This window comes from Oncorhynchus keta, chromosome 12, assembly GCF_023373465.1.
Source record: "Oncorhynchus keta strain PuntledgeMale-10-30-2019 chromosome 12, Oket_V2, whole genome shotgun sequence".
In the NCBI taxonomy this organism is placed as follows: domain Eukaryota; kingdom Metazoa; phylum Chordata; class Actinopteri; order Salmoniformes; family Salmonidae; genus Oncorhynchus; species Oncorhynchus keta.
The window spans coordinates 40,059,952-40,078,767 of record NC_068432.1 but is presented as its reverse complement, the minus strand read 5'-3'; the positions used below and the strand labels follow the sequence as shown (position 1 = coordinate 40,078,767).

At 41.7% G+C, this 18,816-nt stretch overlaps 1 protein-coding gene and 1 long non-coding RNA gene across 6 annotated transcripts in view; both read right to left on the bottom strand.

Annotated features, from left to right (window-relative positions):
* Positions 1 to 18,816, bottom strand: part of LOC118372715 (A disintegrin and metalloproteinase with thrombospondin motifs 6-like) — a 174,654-nt gene that overhangs the window by 100,450 nt on the left and 55,388 nt on the right. Inside the window, exon 11 of the mRNA XM_052458315.1 lies at positions 8,430 to 8,571. Coding sequence (XP_052314275.1) covers positions 8,430 to 8,571 — 142 coding nt within the window. The remainder of the gene's footprint in view (positions 1 to 8,429; positions 8,572 to 18,816) is intronic.
* LOC127906369 (uncharacterized) lies at positions 11,101 to 18,110 on the bottom strand. 5 transcript variants are annotated; one of them, XR_008061062.1, is made up of 4 exons: positions 17,727 to 18,110; positions 15,466 to 15,543; positions 12,251 to 12,354; positions 11,101 to 11,324 (listed from the first exon to the last, which is right to left on the bottom strand). It is a non-coding gene; the product is annotated as an uncharacterized LOC127906369 (long non-coding RNA). The 5 variants fall into 5 exon arrangements; XR_008061059.1 differs by having other exon boundaries at positions 12,251 to 12,458; positions 15,492 to 15,543; XR_008061061.1 differs by lacking the exons at positions 11,101 to 11,324; positions 12,251 to 12,354 and adding an exon at positions 12,797 to 12,998.

Genomic DNA, 18,816 nt, shown 5'->3' with positions numbered 1-18,816 from the left:
AGAAGACAGGCTATGTGCTCACTGCCCACAAAATGAGGTGGAAACTGAGCTGCACTTCCTAACCTCCTGCCCAATGTATGACCATATTAGAGAGACATATTTCCCCCAGATCACACAGATCCACAAAGAATTCGAAAACATATCCAATTTTGAAAAACTCCCATACCTACTGGGTGAAATTCCACAGTGTGCCATCACAGCAGCAAGATTTGTGACCTGTTGCCACGAGAAAAGGGCAACCAGTGAAGAACAAACACCATTGTAAATACAACCCATATTTATGCTTATTTATTTTATCTTGTGTCCTTTAATTATTTGTACGTTGTGTGTATATATATATATATATATATATATATATATATATATATATATATATATATATATATATATATATATATAATATGACATTTGTAATGTCTTTACTGTTTTGAAACTGTTGTATGTGTAATGTTTACTGTTAATTTTTGTTGTTTTTCACTTTATATATTCACTTTGTATGTTGTCTACCTCACTTGCTTTGGCAATGTTAACACATGTTTCCCATGCCAATAAAGCCCTTGAATTGAATTGAATTGAATTGAGAGAGAGAGAGAGAGAGAGAGAGAGAGAGAGAGAGAGAGAGAGAGAGAGAGAGAGGTAGAGAAAGAGAGCAATACTCAATCATGAGGCATCAAAGCCAAAGGAACTGAGTAACATTAAAAAATGCTATAGATGGAAGGAATGCAGTTTGGAAACCTACCAAAAAACAATTAGGCAACAACAAATTCAATCCCTTTTAGACAATTTCCTGGGTAAAACGTTCCACTGTAATAGTGAAGGTGTAAACTTGGCAGTAGAAAATCTTAACAGTATATTTGACCTCTCAGCTTCCCTATCAAATCTAAAAATCTCAAATAGAAAACCGAAGAAAATTAACAATAATGACAAATGGTTTGATGAAGAATGCAAAAATCTAAGAAAGAAATTGAGAAACCTGTCCAACCAAAAACATAGAGACCCGGAAAACCTGAGTCTACGCCTTCACTATGGTGAATCACTAAAACAATACAGAAATACACTACGGAAAAAGAAGGAACAGCATGTCAGAAATCAGCTCAATGTAATTGAAGAATCCATAGACTAACCACTTCTGGGAAAATTGGAAAACACTAAACAAACAACAACACGAAGAATTATCTATCCAAAAGGGAGATGTATGGGTAAACCACTTCTCCAATCTTTTTGGTTCTATAACAAAGAATAAAGAGCAAAAACATATACATGATCAAATACAGATCTTAGAATCAACTATTAAAGACTACCAGAACCCACTGGATTCTCCAATTACATTGAATGAGTTACAGGACAAAATAAAAACCCTCCAACCCAAAAAGGCCTGTGGTGTCGATGGTATCCTCAATGAAATGATCAAATATACAGACAACAAATTCCAATTGGCTATACTAAAACTCTTTAACATCATACTTAGCTCTGGCATCTTCCCCAATATTTGGAACCAAGGACTGATCCCCCCAATCCACAAAAGTGGAGACAAATTTGACCCCAATAACTACCGTGGAATATGTGTCAACAGTAACCTTGGGAAAATCCTCTGCATTATTATTAACAGGAGACTCGTACATTTCCTCAATGAAAACAATGTACTGAGCAAATGTCAAATTGGCTTTTTACCAAATTACCGTACAACAGACCATGTATTTACCCTGCACACCCCAATTGACAACCAAACAAACCAAAACAAAGGCAAAGTCTTCTCATGCTTTGTTGATTTCAAAAAAGCCTTCGACTCAATCTGGCATGAGGGTCTGCTATACAAACTGATGGAAAGTGGTGTTGGGGGTAAAACATATGACATTATAAAATCCATGTACACAAACAACAAGTGTGCGGTTAAAATTGGCAAAAAACACACACATTTCTTCACACAGGGTTGTGGGGTTAGACAGGGATGCAGCTTAAGCCCCATCCTCTTCAACATATATATCAACGAATTGGCGCGGGCACTAGAAAAGTCTGCAGCACCCGGCCTCCCCTGCTAGAATCCGAAGTCAAATGTCTGCTGTTTGCTGATGATCTGGTGCTTCTGTCACCAACCAAGGAGGGCCTACAGCAGCACCTAGATCTTATGCACAGATTCTGTCAGACCTGGGCCCTGACAGTAAATCTCAGTAAGACCAAAATAATGGTGTTCCAAAAAAGGTCCAGTCACCAGGACCACAAATTCAAATTCCATCTAGACACTGTTGCCCTAGAGCACACAAAAAACTATACATACCTTGGCCTAAACATCAGCGCCACAAGTAACTTCCACAAAGCTGTGAACGATCTGAGAGACAAGGCAAGAAGGGCATTCTATGCCATCAAAAGAAACATAAATTTCAACATACCAATTAGGATTTGGCTAAAAATACTTGAATCAGTCATAGAGCCCATTGCCCTTTATGGTTGTGAGGTCTGGGGTCCGCTCACCAACCAAGACTTCACAAAATGGGACAAACACGAAATTGAGACTCTGCACACAGAATTCTGCAAAAATATCCTCCGTGTACAACGTAAAACACCAAATAATGCATGCAGAGCAGAATTAGGCCGATACCCACTAATTATCAAAATCCAGAAAAGAGCCATTCAATTCTACAACCACCTAAAAGGAAGCGATTCACAAACCTTCCATAACAAAGCCATCACCTACAGAGAGATGAACCTGGAGAAGAGTCCCATAAGCAAGCTGGTCCTGGGGCTCTGTTCACAAACACAAACACACCCTACAGAGCCCCAGGACAACAGCACAATTAGACCCAACCAAATCATGAGAAAACAAAAAGATAATTACTTAACACATTGGAAAGAATTAACAAAAAAACAGAGCAAACTAGAATGCTATTTGGCCCTACACAGAGAGTACACAGCGGCAGAATACCTGACCACTGTGACTGACCCAAAATTAAGGAAAGCTTTGACTATGTACAGACTCAGTGAGCATAGCCTTGCTATTGAGAAAGGCCGCCGTAGGCAGACATGGCTCTCAAGAGAAGACAGGCTATGTGCTCACTGCCCACAAAATGAGGTGGAAACTGAGCTGCACTTCCTAACCTCCTGCCCAATGTATGACCATATTAGAGATACATATTTCCCCCAGATCACACAGATCCACAAAGAATTCGAAAACAAATCCAATTTTGAAAAACTCCCATATCTACTGGGTGAAATTCCACAGTGTGCCATCACAGCAGCAAGATTTGTGACCTGTTGCCACGAGAAAAGGGCAACCAGTGAAGAACAAACACCATTGTAAATACAACCCATATTTATGCTTATTTATTTTATCTTGTGTCCTTTAACTATTTGTACATTGTATCTATATATATATATATATATAATATGACATTTGTAATGTCTTTACTGTTTTGAAACTTCTGTATGTGTCATGTTTACTGTTAATTTTTGTTGATTTTCACCTTATATATTCACTTTGTATGTTGTCTACCTCACTTGCTTCGGCAATGTTAACACATGTTTCCCATGCCAATAAAGCCCTTGAATTGAAAAAATTGAATTGAATTGAGAGAGATGTAGAAAGACAGGGGGAGAGACAGAGAGAGACAGAGAGAGAGGGGGGAAAGAGTGGAAGGAGAGGTAGAAAGAGAGAGAGAGAAAGAGACAGAAAGATAGGGAGAGAGACATAGACAGAGAGAAAGAGAGCCAGAGAGAGCCAGGGAGAGAGGGGAAAGAGTGGAAGGAGAGGTAGAGAGAGAGAAATAACAAAAGAGACAGAAAGAGAGGGAGAGAGACAGACAGAGAGAGAGAGAGACAGAAAGAGTGGAGAAAGAGTGGAAGGAGAGGTAGAAAGAGAGAGAAAGAGAGAGAGATATTTGCACATCATTACAACACTGTATATAGACATAATATGACATTTGAAATGTTTTTATTCTTTTGGAACTTTTGTGAGTTTGATGAAAGAGGAGATAGAGAATCCAAGTCAGAGTCACTCTGGAGTAAATTCAATCGTAAAACCGAGTGTGTGTAACAAGGACAGCTCTGCACAACCCTGTATTCGATTTCTCATTAAAGCTCTTTGGTTCCCCTCCGCCTCTCCACTTCAAAGGCTTTACTGGATAACTGTGTACGGCAGAGCAGAAGAGGAGCAGCGTCATGAAGAAGAGTTACGGCCCTGAGCCCAGGCTCTGACCCCACGGGTCAGTAAATAAGGTCCAGGCCCTGCTGGTCTCTACAGGTCTCATCTACTGCTGCTAGACGCTATAGATTAAATAAAGCTGTAAACTGCCACTCTGAGTCGGCCCTGTCTCACTGCGCCACCCCCCCTAAACCAGGTCTAAATGAACATGTGTCCCTGGTCTGGTCTGGTCTGGTCTGGGGGATATACACTATCTAGCTAACAGAGAGGAAGTTAACCCTAACCATTTTCCTAACCTTAACCTCACTCTCTTTTTACCTACTACGTTCATTCTCCTAACCTGCTGCATAAGTTCTTCTAACCTACTATGAAAAAGTCCATTCCGGTCATAGCTGTATTCCACTTAGATAGAACCCCTGGTGACTTCAACATTCTGAGAGTGTCAGTTCGAAATGACCATTCAATTGACCCTTCACTAATTCCCGCCCCTGAGTCCGACACACCCATGATCACAAGCCATTGAGGGCTATGGCAAAAACTGAGTTCTTTAAAAAAAATACATGTTTAAATGGCTAAATAATTTAACAGAGCACCAGAAGTACTTGCTACTGTGATTCCTGGAATGCAAAACCTGCTGATGGTGTATTTTTTGTATCTGAAATGATAGTTTTGTTACATTGTTTGCTAGCTCAGCTGGTTAGCTAGCTCTCAGTCTCATTGATCACCAAACATTGCTAACGCTAGCTAGCCACTTAATATAACCTGTTTTCTCAAAATGTATGTTCGCTAGCTAAGTCAGCAATGCTGTAAATACACCTACCATCTGCTGTCGACATCATGATACATACAATTTGAGAGCACTAGTTAGCTCCAAAAGAGGTTATAGCTTTGACTGTATGCCAACAGTGAATTCAGAGCCATTCAGTGGCTAGCTACACTACCAATATAATTTGACCAGGTTCCTGTGAAGTAATTGTAATAACAGTCCGTCACAACATACTCAATAGTTTCCTGATTAGCAAGGGAAAGTCTGTGTTTCATTTCATTGTGTATTAAAAACACAGTTTGAGATCACTGTGAGGGGATTTCACCAGTGGTTGAATGGGGAATTGGGCTTCCCTGGAAAATGTTGTCTGAGGTTGCAACAGGGCTTAGTGAAGGGTCAATTAAATAAGTTCTGTGAGTCCAAAAATGTTTCAACAACTATTTCTCGGCTTCTTTTATACCATTTCACAGGAGAAAGCATTGAAACACTTCACTAAACCACTGCTATGCTGTCGGGTCTTATCAGTAGGAGCAACAGCAACTTTCTCTCCCCATTAGAACCTGGGTTGGGAATGGAGAGTTCTACTTCCAGGTCAAAAACATAATGGGCACCACAACCATTATGTGTAAGAGTGACTGTTAAGTGTTACTGCACCTCTCTTACCCCACCATATCTTTTAGTGGTTCTCTTTAGTCTTTAGTGGCACTAAAGCAGGCTCTGCTCTGCTTTATGTGTTGTACAGAGTAACTGTCTCCCAGATAAGAGAGGTCACCTTTCCTACACTCTTAGAAAAAAGGGTTCCAAAAGGGTTATTCGGCTGTCCCCATACGATAACTCTTTTTGGTTCCAGGTAGAACTACCCAAAAGGGTTATTCAAAGGGTCCCCTATGGGGACAGAACTAGATAGCATCTTTTCTTCTAAAAGTGTAACATCAACTCTGAAAGTAAACTACACATTCAGTCATAGATATTTGACTTGTTTATATGGTTACATGGGTTTGATCAGCGAGCTCTTAATTAAAGACAACTCTTTACTAGACATCTGGCTGGCTGAGTGAAACCGATCTGATTCCAGGTCAGAATCCAGAATCCTAGCAGATAAAAGACTACATTCTGGAAGCAGCCCGGCACAGAGCAGCGCAGAGCAACACAGCTGAGCCAGGCTCTGGAGGAATGCTTTCCTTTCATAAATGTTTGTCTTTCATGCTGATCTAAAACCACAATTAAGAGCTTAAGAGACAAAATGACAGGGTTTAATTTGGGGCCTGTGGTAATCTGCTGTCAGATATGTCTTTCAATGAAACAAAATAAACTCTCTTGATCTCGGCTAATGGTAGACTCTTTTTCTGTCCTTATTGGTTCATTAATTCGTTGTGGCTTTCATTCAACATCTCCTGTTTCTGTGGCTTGGTTTAGTTCTCCCTCTGCTCGTGTTTCTTTATTTACCCTGGGTTGTTATTCTACAAGGTGGTGGGAGGGGGGTAATCATTAGCATTCCATGAAACTGTGGTGTGTGTGTGTGTGTGTGTGTGTGTGTGTGTGTGTGTGTGTGTGTGTGTGTGTGTGTGTGTGTGTGTGTGTGTGTGTGTGTGTGTGTGTGTGTGTGTGTGTGTGTGTGTGTGTGTGTGTGTGTGTGTGTGTGTGTAAAAACCTCCCTCGTCAGACCTGTGATGAGACGCCTCTATCCCATGTGCCAATGATGTCTCCTTCTGGTGATATGAAGATTACACCCGTAACCCTGATTATGATGATAACACCCTGATTATGATATTAACACCATGATTATGAGAATAACACCATGATTATGATAATAACACCCCGATTATGATAATAACACCCCGATTATGATAATAACAACATGATTATTATAATAACACCCCGATTATGATAATAACACCCCGATTATGATAATAACAACATGATTATGATAATAACACCCCGATTATGATAATAACAACATGATTATGATGATAACACCCCGATTATGATAATAACAACATGATTATGATGATAACACCCCGATTATGATAATAACACCATGATTATGATAACACCATGATTATGATAATAACACCCCGATTATGATAATAACAGCATGATTATGATGATAACACCATGATTATGATGATAACACCCCGATTATGATAATAACATCATGATTATGATAACACCATGATTATCATAATAACACCCCGATTATGATAATAACACCATGATTATGATGATAACACCATGATTATGATGATAACACCCCGATTATGATAATAACACCATGATTATGATGATAACACCCCGATTATGATAATAACACCATGATTATGATGATAACACCCTGATTATGATGATAACACTCCGATTATGATAATAACAACATGATTATGAGAATAACACCATGATTATGATCATAACACCCTGATTATGATAATAACACCCTGATTATGATCATAACGCCCTGATTATGATCATAACACCCTGATTATGATGATACCACCCTGATTTTGATAATAACACCCTGATTATGATAATAACACCATGATTATGATAACATCATGATTATGATAATAACTCCATGATTATGATAATAACACCCTGATTATGATAATAACACCATGATTATGATGATAACACCCTGATTATGATGATAACACCATGATTATGATAATAACACCCTGATTATGATGATAACACCCTGATTATGATGATAACATCATGATTATGATGATAACACCCTGATTATGATGATAACACCTTGATTATGATAATAACACCATGATTATGATGATAACACCCCGATTATGATAATAAGACCATGATTATGATAATAACACCCTGATTATGATAATAACACCCTGATTATGATGATAACACCCCAATTATGATGATAACACCCTGATTATGATAATAACACCATGATTATGATAATAACTCCATGATTATGATAATAACACCCTGATTATGATAATAACACCTTGATTATGATAATAACACCATGATTATGATTATAACACCCCAATTATGATAATAACACCATGATTATGATAATAACACCATGATTATGATAATAACACCCTGATTATGATAATAACACCCTGATTATGATGATAACACCCCAATTATGATGATAACACCCTGATTATGATAATAACACCATGATTATGATAATAACTCCATGATTATGATAATAACACCCTGATTATGATGATAACACCCTGATTATGATAATAACACCATGATTATGATAATAACACCATGATCATGATAATAACTCCATGATTATGATAATAACACCCTGATTATGATAACAACACCATGATTATGATGATAACACCCTGATTATGATAATAACACCATGATTATGATAATAACACCATGATTATGATAATAACACCCCGATTATGATAATAACACCCTGATTATGATGATAACACCCTGATTATGATCAACTATTCCCTTAACAGCATGGTCCTCCGATGTAGGGGAGAGAGACTGTATGCATACTGTAGAGTCAGAGAGACGCGGGTTTCTTACCCCATATTTACACTGTCGTGAAGAGGCTCCGTACTGGAAGCGACACTGCTCGTCTGCGTCGTACACCTGCCCCGGGGCCACTGTTGGGTACAGGAAGTCTCGTTTCAGAGGTTCATTGTCCAGACACGTCCCCCGACCTGAGCTGTCAAAAAAACAAACCTACAATAGGATTGTTTCTTACACACCACACCCACAGAGCCTATGGTGGCGGTTCCCAAACTTTCCTCCAGTACCCCCCAGCTGTTCAAGACTAGCTCTCCTCCAGTACCCCCCAGCCGTTCAAGGCTAGCTCTCTCCTCCAGTACCCGCCAGCCGTTCAAGGCGAGCTCTCCTCCAGTACCCCCCAGCCGTTCAAGGCTAGCTCTCCTCCAGTACCCCCCAGCCGTTCAAGGCTAGCTCTCTCCTCCAGTACCCGCCAGCCGTTCAAGGCTAGCTCTCTCCTCCAGTACCCGCCAGCCGTTCAAGGCGAGCTCTCCTCCAGTACCCCCCAGCCGTTCAAGGCTAGCTCTCCTCCAGTACCCCCCAGCCGTTCAAGGCTAGCTCTCTCCTCCAGTACCCGCCAGCCGTTCAAGGCTAGCTCTCTTCTCCAGTACCCGCCAGCCGTTCAAGGCGAGCTCTCCTCCAGTACCCCCCAGCCGTTCAAAGCTAGCTCTCCAGGTCTGTTCCAGGTCTACCGCACCTTATTGGACTAATCAAGGGCTTGATGATTAGTTGAATGGTTGAATCAGGTGTGCTAGCGTTGGAATAGATCAAATAAATGGAATGGCTCCGGGAGAGTTTTGGAAACACGGGGCAGACGGAAGCTACTAGCTAAGTAAACATACTGCAGCCCTCCATGACCAGGAGAGAGGATCACTGGTTTAGCAGCATAACATCAATCCTTTCTTTTACAGGCCACCTCTCACCCTATACTGTACACATTCTCTCACAATTTCACCACAATGAATTCAAATGACTTATGATGAAAATACAGTTTATAACAACCCTAGTCACACCTGTCTTGTATGGTTTCAATTGTGTGGCACTGCATCATTCATGTGTCAAAACAGAGAGGAACCCTTGTCTGCCTCTAACCTTACAGATAGAGTGAAGGGGGAGAAGTCTGCCTCTAACCCTATAAATAGAGTGAAGGGGGAGAAGTCTGCCTCTTACCCAATAGATAGAGTGAAGGGGGAGAAGAGGTGAAAAAATGTATAGACGAGGAAAAACACAACAAGGAGTAGAGAGGAGGAAAACCCAGACTATGAGCAGCCAACGGTGTCTGTTTGTCTGTCTGTTTGTCTAAAACTCACTGCTCTCCGCTGATATGGCGCTGTGACGGCACCGTAAGTATGGAATCCACAGAGGAGCCAGTAAAATGACAGAAGGAGAGAAAGAGAGAGAAAAGTCCTGAGGTCACCAGTCCAAAGCTGGAACTCTGTTTAATCTGTTTGTCAGATAGAAATATGTCCGATGCACACACGCACACACGCACTTACACACAAACACACACACAGAGAACTCACTCTGAAAACAAGCACACACACAAAAACACACAAACACACACACAAAAACACACACACAGAAAGACAAAGCACAGAGAACTCACTCTGAAAAGTCACACAGAGAAAGACTGCAATTTTGTATTCTGGTTTAGCAACTTTTTAACGCTGCCCGAAAAAACAGAAATACTAAAAGTGTGGCCAGGAAAGCAGGCAGGACAGACAGAGCAGCTTTTGTTAGGTTGGTTGTGTGTGTTTATTCTGGGTTGGGAAGTTGAGCTTGTTTAAGACATGGTGGTGTTGCTGAACGGATGCGTCTCTGTTCTCTCCCTGTCTCCCTGTCCGCTCTGAGGGCAGACGACTGGCTCTTACCGAAGACTATTACTATGTCCTGCTCTGCTATATTTACGATAGCTATAACTTTTACTTCTACGATAACCACTGGTACTATTATTACTACAACTACTACTACTCAGGGTTAGTAATAGTCATTGTAATACACATTAGAGTCATTGTAATACACATTAGAGTCATTGTAATACACATTAGAGCCATTGTAATACACATTAGAGTCATTGTAATACACATTAGAGTCATTGTAATACACATTAGAGCCATTGTAATACACATTAGAGTCATTGTAATACACATTAGAGTCATTGTAATACACATTAGAGTCATTGTAATACACATTAGAGTCATTGTAATACACATTAGAGCCATTGTAATACACATTAGAGTCATTGTAATACACATTAGAGTCATTGTAATACACATTAGATCCATTGTAATACACATTAGAGTCATTGTAATACACATTAGAGTCATTGTAATACACATTAGAATCATTGTAATACACATTAGAGTCATTGTAATACACATCAGAGCCGTGGCAGCAGTAGCAGTGTGCTGCAGAATGCTTCTCATCCCTCGAAAGGATAAGATGGCTCGCTGACAACATAAACGCTTAGATACGTTTAGTTTATGAATTCACAGACCCAGAAAGAGAGAGGGGGAAGGAGAGAGAGGAATGACAGAGAGAACAGAAAGAAACAGAATAGAGGAAAGAGGGAGTGAACTCGAGAGCTGTGCCATCACAGTCTCCCTCTTCTTGATCAGAGGTTGGGACTGTCTGATCAGAATAACCATTTCACCTACAAGTTGTCTCATCAGTAGGAGCTACACCGAAACTATCAGACTGCACATCTAATCCACACTATCAGACTGCACATCTAATCCACACTATCAGACTGCACATCTAATCCACACTATCAGACTGCACATCTAATCCACGCTATCAGACTGCACATCTAATCCACACTATCAGACTGCACATCTAATCCACACTATCAGACTGCACATCTAATCCACGCTATCAGACTGCACATCTAATCCACACTATCAGACTGCACATCTAATCCACACTATCAGACTGCACATCTAATCCACACTATCAGACTGCACATCTAATCCACACTATCAGACTGCACATCTAATCCACACTATCAGACTGCACATCTAATCCACACTATCAGACTGCACATCTAATCCACGCTATCAGACTGCACATCTAATCCACACACAGACTGCTGCACATCTAATCCACACTATCAGACTGCACATCTAATCCACACTATCAGACTGCACATCTAATCCACACTATCAGACTGCACATCTAATCCACACTATCAGACTGCACATCTAATCCACACTATCAAACTGCACATCTAATCCACACTATCAGACTGCACATCTAATCCACACTATCAGACTGCACATCTAATCCACACTATCAGACTGCACATCTAATCCACACTATCAGACTGCACATCTAATCCACACTATCAGACTGCACATCTAATCCACACTATCAGACTGCACATCTAATCCACACTATCAGACTGCACATCTAATCCACAATATCAGACTGCACATCTAATCAGACTGCACACTAATCATCAGACTGCACATCTAATCCACACTATCAGACACTAATCAGATCTGCACATCTAATCCACACTATCAGACTGCACATCTAATCCATACTATCAGACTGCACATCTAATCCACACTATCAGACTGCACATCTAATCCACACTATCAGACTGCACATCTAATCAGACACATCTAATCCACACTATCAGACTGCACATCTAATCCACACTATCAGACTGCACATCTAATCCACACTATCAAACTGCACATCTAATCCACACTATCAGACTGCACATCTAATCCACACTATCAGACTGCACATCTAATCCACACTATCAGACTGCACATCTAATCCACACTATCAGACTGCACATCTACTGCACCTCACACTATCAGACTGCACACCTAACCCACACTATCAGACTGCACATCTAATCCACACTATCAGACTGCAAACCTAACCCACACCATCCGACTCAACATCTAATCCACACTATCAGACTGCACACCTAACCCACACTATCAGACTGCACATCTAACCCACACTATCAGACTGCACATCTAATCCACACTATCAGACTGCACATCTAACCCACACTATCAGACTGCACACCTAACCCACACTATCAGACTGCACATCTAATCCACACTATCAGACTGCACATCTAATCCACACTATCAGACTGCACATCTAATCCACACTATCAGACTGCACATCTAATCCACACTATCAGACTGCACATCTAATCCACACTATCAGACTGCACATCTAATCCACACTATCAGACTGCACATCTAATCCACACTATCAGACTGCACATCTAATCCACACTATCAGACTGCACATCTAATCCACACTATCAGACTGCACATCTAATCCACACTATCAGACTGCACATCTAATCCACACTATCAGACTGCACATCTAATCCACATCAGACTGCACTAATCCACACTATCAGACTGCACATCTAATCCACACTATCAGACAGCACATCTAATCCACACTATCAGACTGCACATCTAATCCACACTATCAGACTGCACATCTAATCCACACTATCAGACTGCACATCTAATCCACACTATCAAACGGCACATCTAATCCACACTATCAGACTGCACATCTAATCCACACTATCAGACTGCACATCTAATCCACACTATCAGACTGCACATCTAATCCACACTATCAGACTGCACATCTAATCCACACTATCAGACTGCACATCTAATCCACACTATCAGACTGCACATCTAATCCACACTATCAGACTGCACATCTAATCCACACTATCAGACTGCACATCTAATCCACACTATCAGACTGCACATCTAACCCACACTATCAGACTGCACATCTAACCCACACTATCAGACAGCACATCTCCAATCAGACTGCACATCTAACCCACACTATCAGACTGCACATCTAATCCACACTATCAGACTGCACATCTAATCCACACTATCAGACTGCACATCTAACCCACACATCAGATCTAATCCACACTATCAGACTGCACATCTAATCCACACTATCAGACTGCACATCTAATCCACACTATCAGACTGCACATCTAATCCACACTATCAGACTGCACATCTAATCCACACTATCAACACTGCACATCTAATCCACACTATCAGACTGCACATCTAATCCACACTATCAGACTGCACATCTAATCCACACTATCAGACTGCACATCTAATCCACACTATCAGACTGCACATCTAACCCACTATCAGACTGCACATCTAATCCACACTATCAGACTGCACATCTAATCCACACTATCAGACTGCACATCTAATCCACACTATCAGACTGCACATCTAATCCACACTATCAGACTGCACATCTAACTGCACCACACTCAGACTGCACATCAGACTGCACATCTAATCTAATCCACACTATCAGACTGCACATCTAATCTAACCCACACTATCAGACTGCACATCTAACCCACACATCTAATCCACACTATCAGACTGCACACCTAACCCACACTATCAGACTGCACATCTAATCCACACTATCAGACTGCAAACCTAACCCACACCATCCGACTCAGACTGCACATCTAATCCACACTATCAGACTGCACATCTAACCCACACTATCAGACTGCACATCTATTCTACACTATCAGACTGCACACCTAACCCACACTATCAGACTGCACACACTAACCCAGCACATCTAACCCACACTATCAGACTGCACATCTAATCCACACTATCAGACTGCACATCTAATCCACACTATCAGACTGCACATCTAATCCACACTATCAGACTGCACATCTAATCCACACTATCAGACTGCACATCTAATCCACACTATCAGACTGCACATCTAATCCACACTATCAGACTGCACATCTAATCCACACTATCAGACTGCACACCTAACCCACACTATCAGACTGCACATCTAATCCACACTATCAGACTGCAAACCTAACCCACACCATCAGACTGCACATCTAACCCACACTATCAGACTGCACATCTAACCCACACTATCAGACTGCACATCTAATCCACACTATCAGACTGCACATCTAACCCACACTATCAGACTGCATCTAACCCACCTAACCACACTAAATATCAGACTGCACACCTAAACCCACACTATCAGACTGCACATCTAATCCTAATCCACACTATCAGACTGCACATCTAATCCACACTATCAGACTGCACATCTAATCAGACCACACTATCAGACTGCACATCCCCACACTATCAGACACACTATCAGACTGCACATCTAATCCACACTAATCAGACTGCACACTATCAGACTGCACCCTAACACTATCAGACTGCACATCTAATCCACACTATCAGACTGCACATCTAATCCACACTATCAGACTGCACATCTAATCCACACTATCAGACTGCACACCTAACCCACACTATCAGACTGCACATCTAATCCACACTATCAGACTGCACACCTAACCCACACTATCAGACTGCACATCTAATACACACTATCAGACTGCACATCTAATCTACACTATCAGACTGCACATCTAATCCACACTATCAGACTGCACATCTAACCCACACTATCAGACTGCACATCTAATCCACACTATCAGACTGCACATCTAATCCACACTATCAGACTGCACATCTAATCCACACTATCAGACTGCACATCTAATCCACACTATCAGACTGCACATCTAATCCACACTATCAGACTGCACATATAATCCACACTATCAGACTGCACATCTAACCCACACTATCAGACTGCACATCTAACCCACACTATCAGACTGCACATCTAACCCACACTATCAGACTGCACATCTAATCCACACTATCAGACTGCACATCAAACCCACACTATCAGACTGCACATCTATTCCACACTATCAGACTGCACACCTAACCCACACTATCAGACTGCACACCTAACCCACACTATCAGACTGCACACCTAACCCACACTATCAGACTGCACATCTAATCCACACTATCAGACTAACCCACACTATCAGACTGCACATCTAATCCACACTATCAGACTGCACATCTAATCCACACTATCAGACTGCACATCTAACCCACACTATCAGACTGCACACCTAACCCACACTATCAGACTGCACACCTAACCCACACTATCAGACAGCACATCTAATCCACACTATCAGACAGCACATCTAATCCACACTATCAGACTGCACATCTAACCCACACTATCAGACTGCACATCTAATCCACACTATCAGACTGCACACCTAACCCACATTATCCGACTGCACATTTAATCCACACTATCCGACTGCACACCAAACACACACTATCAGACTGGACATCTAATCCACACTATCAGACTGCACACCTAACCCACACTATCAGACTGCACACCTAACCCACACTATCAGACTGCACATCTAATCCACACTATCAGACTGCACATCTAATCCACACTATCAGACTGCACATCTAATCCACACTATCAGACTGCACATCTAACCCACACTATCAGACTGCACATCTAACCCACACTATCAGACTGCACATCTAATCCACACTATCAGACTGCACACCTAACCCACACTATCAGACTGCACATCTAATCCACACTATCAGACTGCACATCTAATCCACACTATCAGACACTATCAGACTGCACATCTAATCCACACTATCAGACTGCACACCTAACCCACACTATCAGACTGCACATCTAATCCACACTATCAGACTGCACATCTAACCCACACTATCAGACACACACTATCAGACTGCATCTAACCCACACTATCAGACTGCACATCTAATCCACACTATCAGACTGCACATCTAATCCACACTATCAGACAGCACATCTAATCCACACTATCAGACTGCACATCTAATCCACACTATCAGACTGCACATCTAATCCACACTATCAGACAGCACATCTAATCCACACTATCAGACTGCACATCTAATCCACACTATCAGACTGCACATCTAATCCCACACTAACCACACTAATCCACACTATCACATCTAACCCACACTATCAGACTGCACATCTAACCCACACTATCAGACAGCACATCTAATCCACACTATCAGACAGCACATCTAATCCACACTATCAGACTGCACATCTAACCCACACTATCAGACTGCACATCTAATCCACACTATCAGACTGCACACCTAACCCACACTATCAGACTGCACACACCTCAGACTGCACCATCAGACTGCACATCTAACTATCAGACTGCACACCTAACCCACACTATCAGACAGCACATCTCCACACATCAGACTGCACATCTAATCCACACTATCAGACTGCACATCTAATCCACACTATCAGACTGCACATCTAATCCACACTATCAAACGGCACATCTAACCCACACTATCAGACTGCACATCTAACCCACACTATCAGACAGCACATCTAATCCACACTATCAGACAGCACATCTAATCCACAATATCAGACTGCACATCTAACCCACACTATCAGACTGCACATCTAATCCACAGCATCAGACTGCACTTCAACCCACACTATCAGACTGCACATCTAATCCACACTATCAGACAGCACATCTAATCCACACTATCAGACTGCACACCTAACCCACACTATCAGACTGCACATCTAATCCACACTATCAGACAGCACACTAATCCACACTATCAGACTAACCCATCAGATATCTAACCACACTACTCAGACTGCACACCTAACCCACACTATCAGACTGCACATCTAATCCACACTATCAGACTGCACATCTATCCCACACTATCAGACTGCACATCTATTCCACACTATCAGACTGCACATCTAACCCACACTATCAGACTGCACACCTAACCCACACTATCAGACTGCACATCTAACCCACACTATCAGACTGCACATCTAATCCACACTATCAGACTGCACATCTAACCCACACTATCAGACTGCACATCTAATCCACACTATCAGACTGCACATCTAACCCACACTATCAGACTGCACATCTAATCCACACTATCAGACTGCACATCTAATCCACACTATCAGACTGCACATCTAACCCACACTATCAGACTGCACATCTAATCCACACTATCAGACTGCACATCTAATCCACACTATCAGACTGCACATCTAATCCACACTATCAGACTGCACACCTAATCCACACTATCAGACTGCACATCTAATCCACATCTAATCCACACTATCAGACTGCACATCTAATCCACACTATCAAACGGCTAATCCACACTATCAGAATAACCCACACACATCTAACCCACACTATCTAAGACTATGCACATCTAACCCAGACTATCAGACTGCACATCTAACCCACACTATCAGACTGCACACCTAACCCACACTATCAGACTGCACATCTAATCCACACTATCAGACAGCACATCTAATCCACACTATCAGACAGCACATCTAATCCACACTATCAGACTGCACATCTAACCCACACTATCAGACTGCACATCTAATCCACACTATCAGACTGCACATCTAACCCACACTATCAGACTGCACATCTAATCCACACTATCAGACTGCACACCAAACCCACACTATCAGACTGCACACCTAACCCACACTATCAGACTGCACATTTAATCCACACTATCCGACTGCACACCAAACCCACACTATCAGACTGCACATCTAATCCACACTATCAGACTGCACATCTATCCCACACTATCAGACTGCACATCTATTCTACACTATCAGACTGCACACCTAACCCACACTATCAGACTGCACACCTAACCCACACTATCAGACTGCACACCTAACCCACACTATCAGACTGCACATCTAATCCACACTATCAGACTGCACACCTAACCCACACTATCAGACTGCACATCTAATCCACACTATCAGACTGCACACCTAACCCACACTATCAGACTGCACACCTAACCCACACTATCAGACTGCACACATCTAATCCACACTATCAGACTGCACATCTAATCCACACTATCAGACTGCACATCTAACCCACACTATCAGACTGCACATCTAATCCACACTATCAGACTGCACACACTATCACATCCACACTATCAGACTATCACATCTAATCCACACTATCAGACTGCACACCTAACCCACACTATCAGAATCAGACAGCACATCTAATCCACACTATCAGACTGCACATCTAATCCACACTATCAGACAGACTGCACATCTAATCCACACTATCAGACTGCACCTTCTAATAAGAACCGGTCCCTCAACTCCCACCTTGGTCAGCTATGTTAAGACTAGATATTTTATTATTTATTTATTTAACCTTTATTTAATTTGGCAATTCAGTTAAGAAATGTCTTATTTACAATGGTGGCCTACCCGGGCCAAAACCAGACGACACAGGGGCAATTGTGCACCGCCCTGCGGGACTCCCAATCACGGCTAGATGTGATACAGC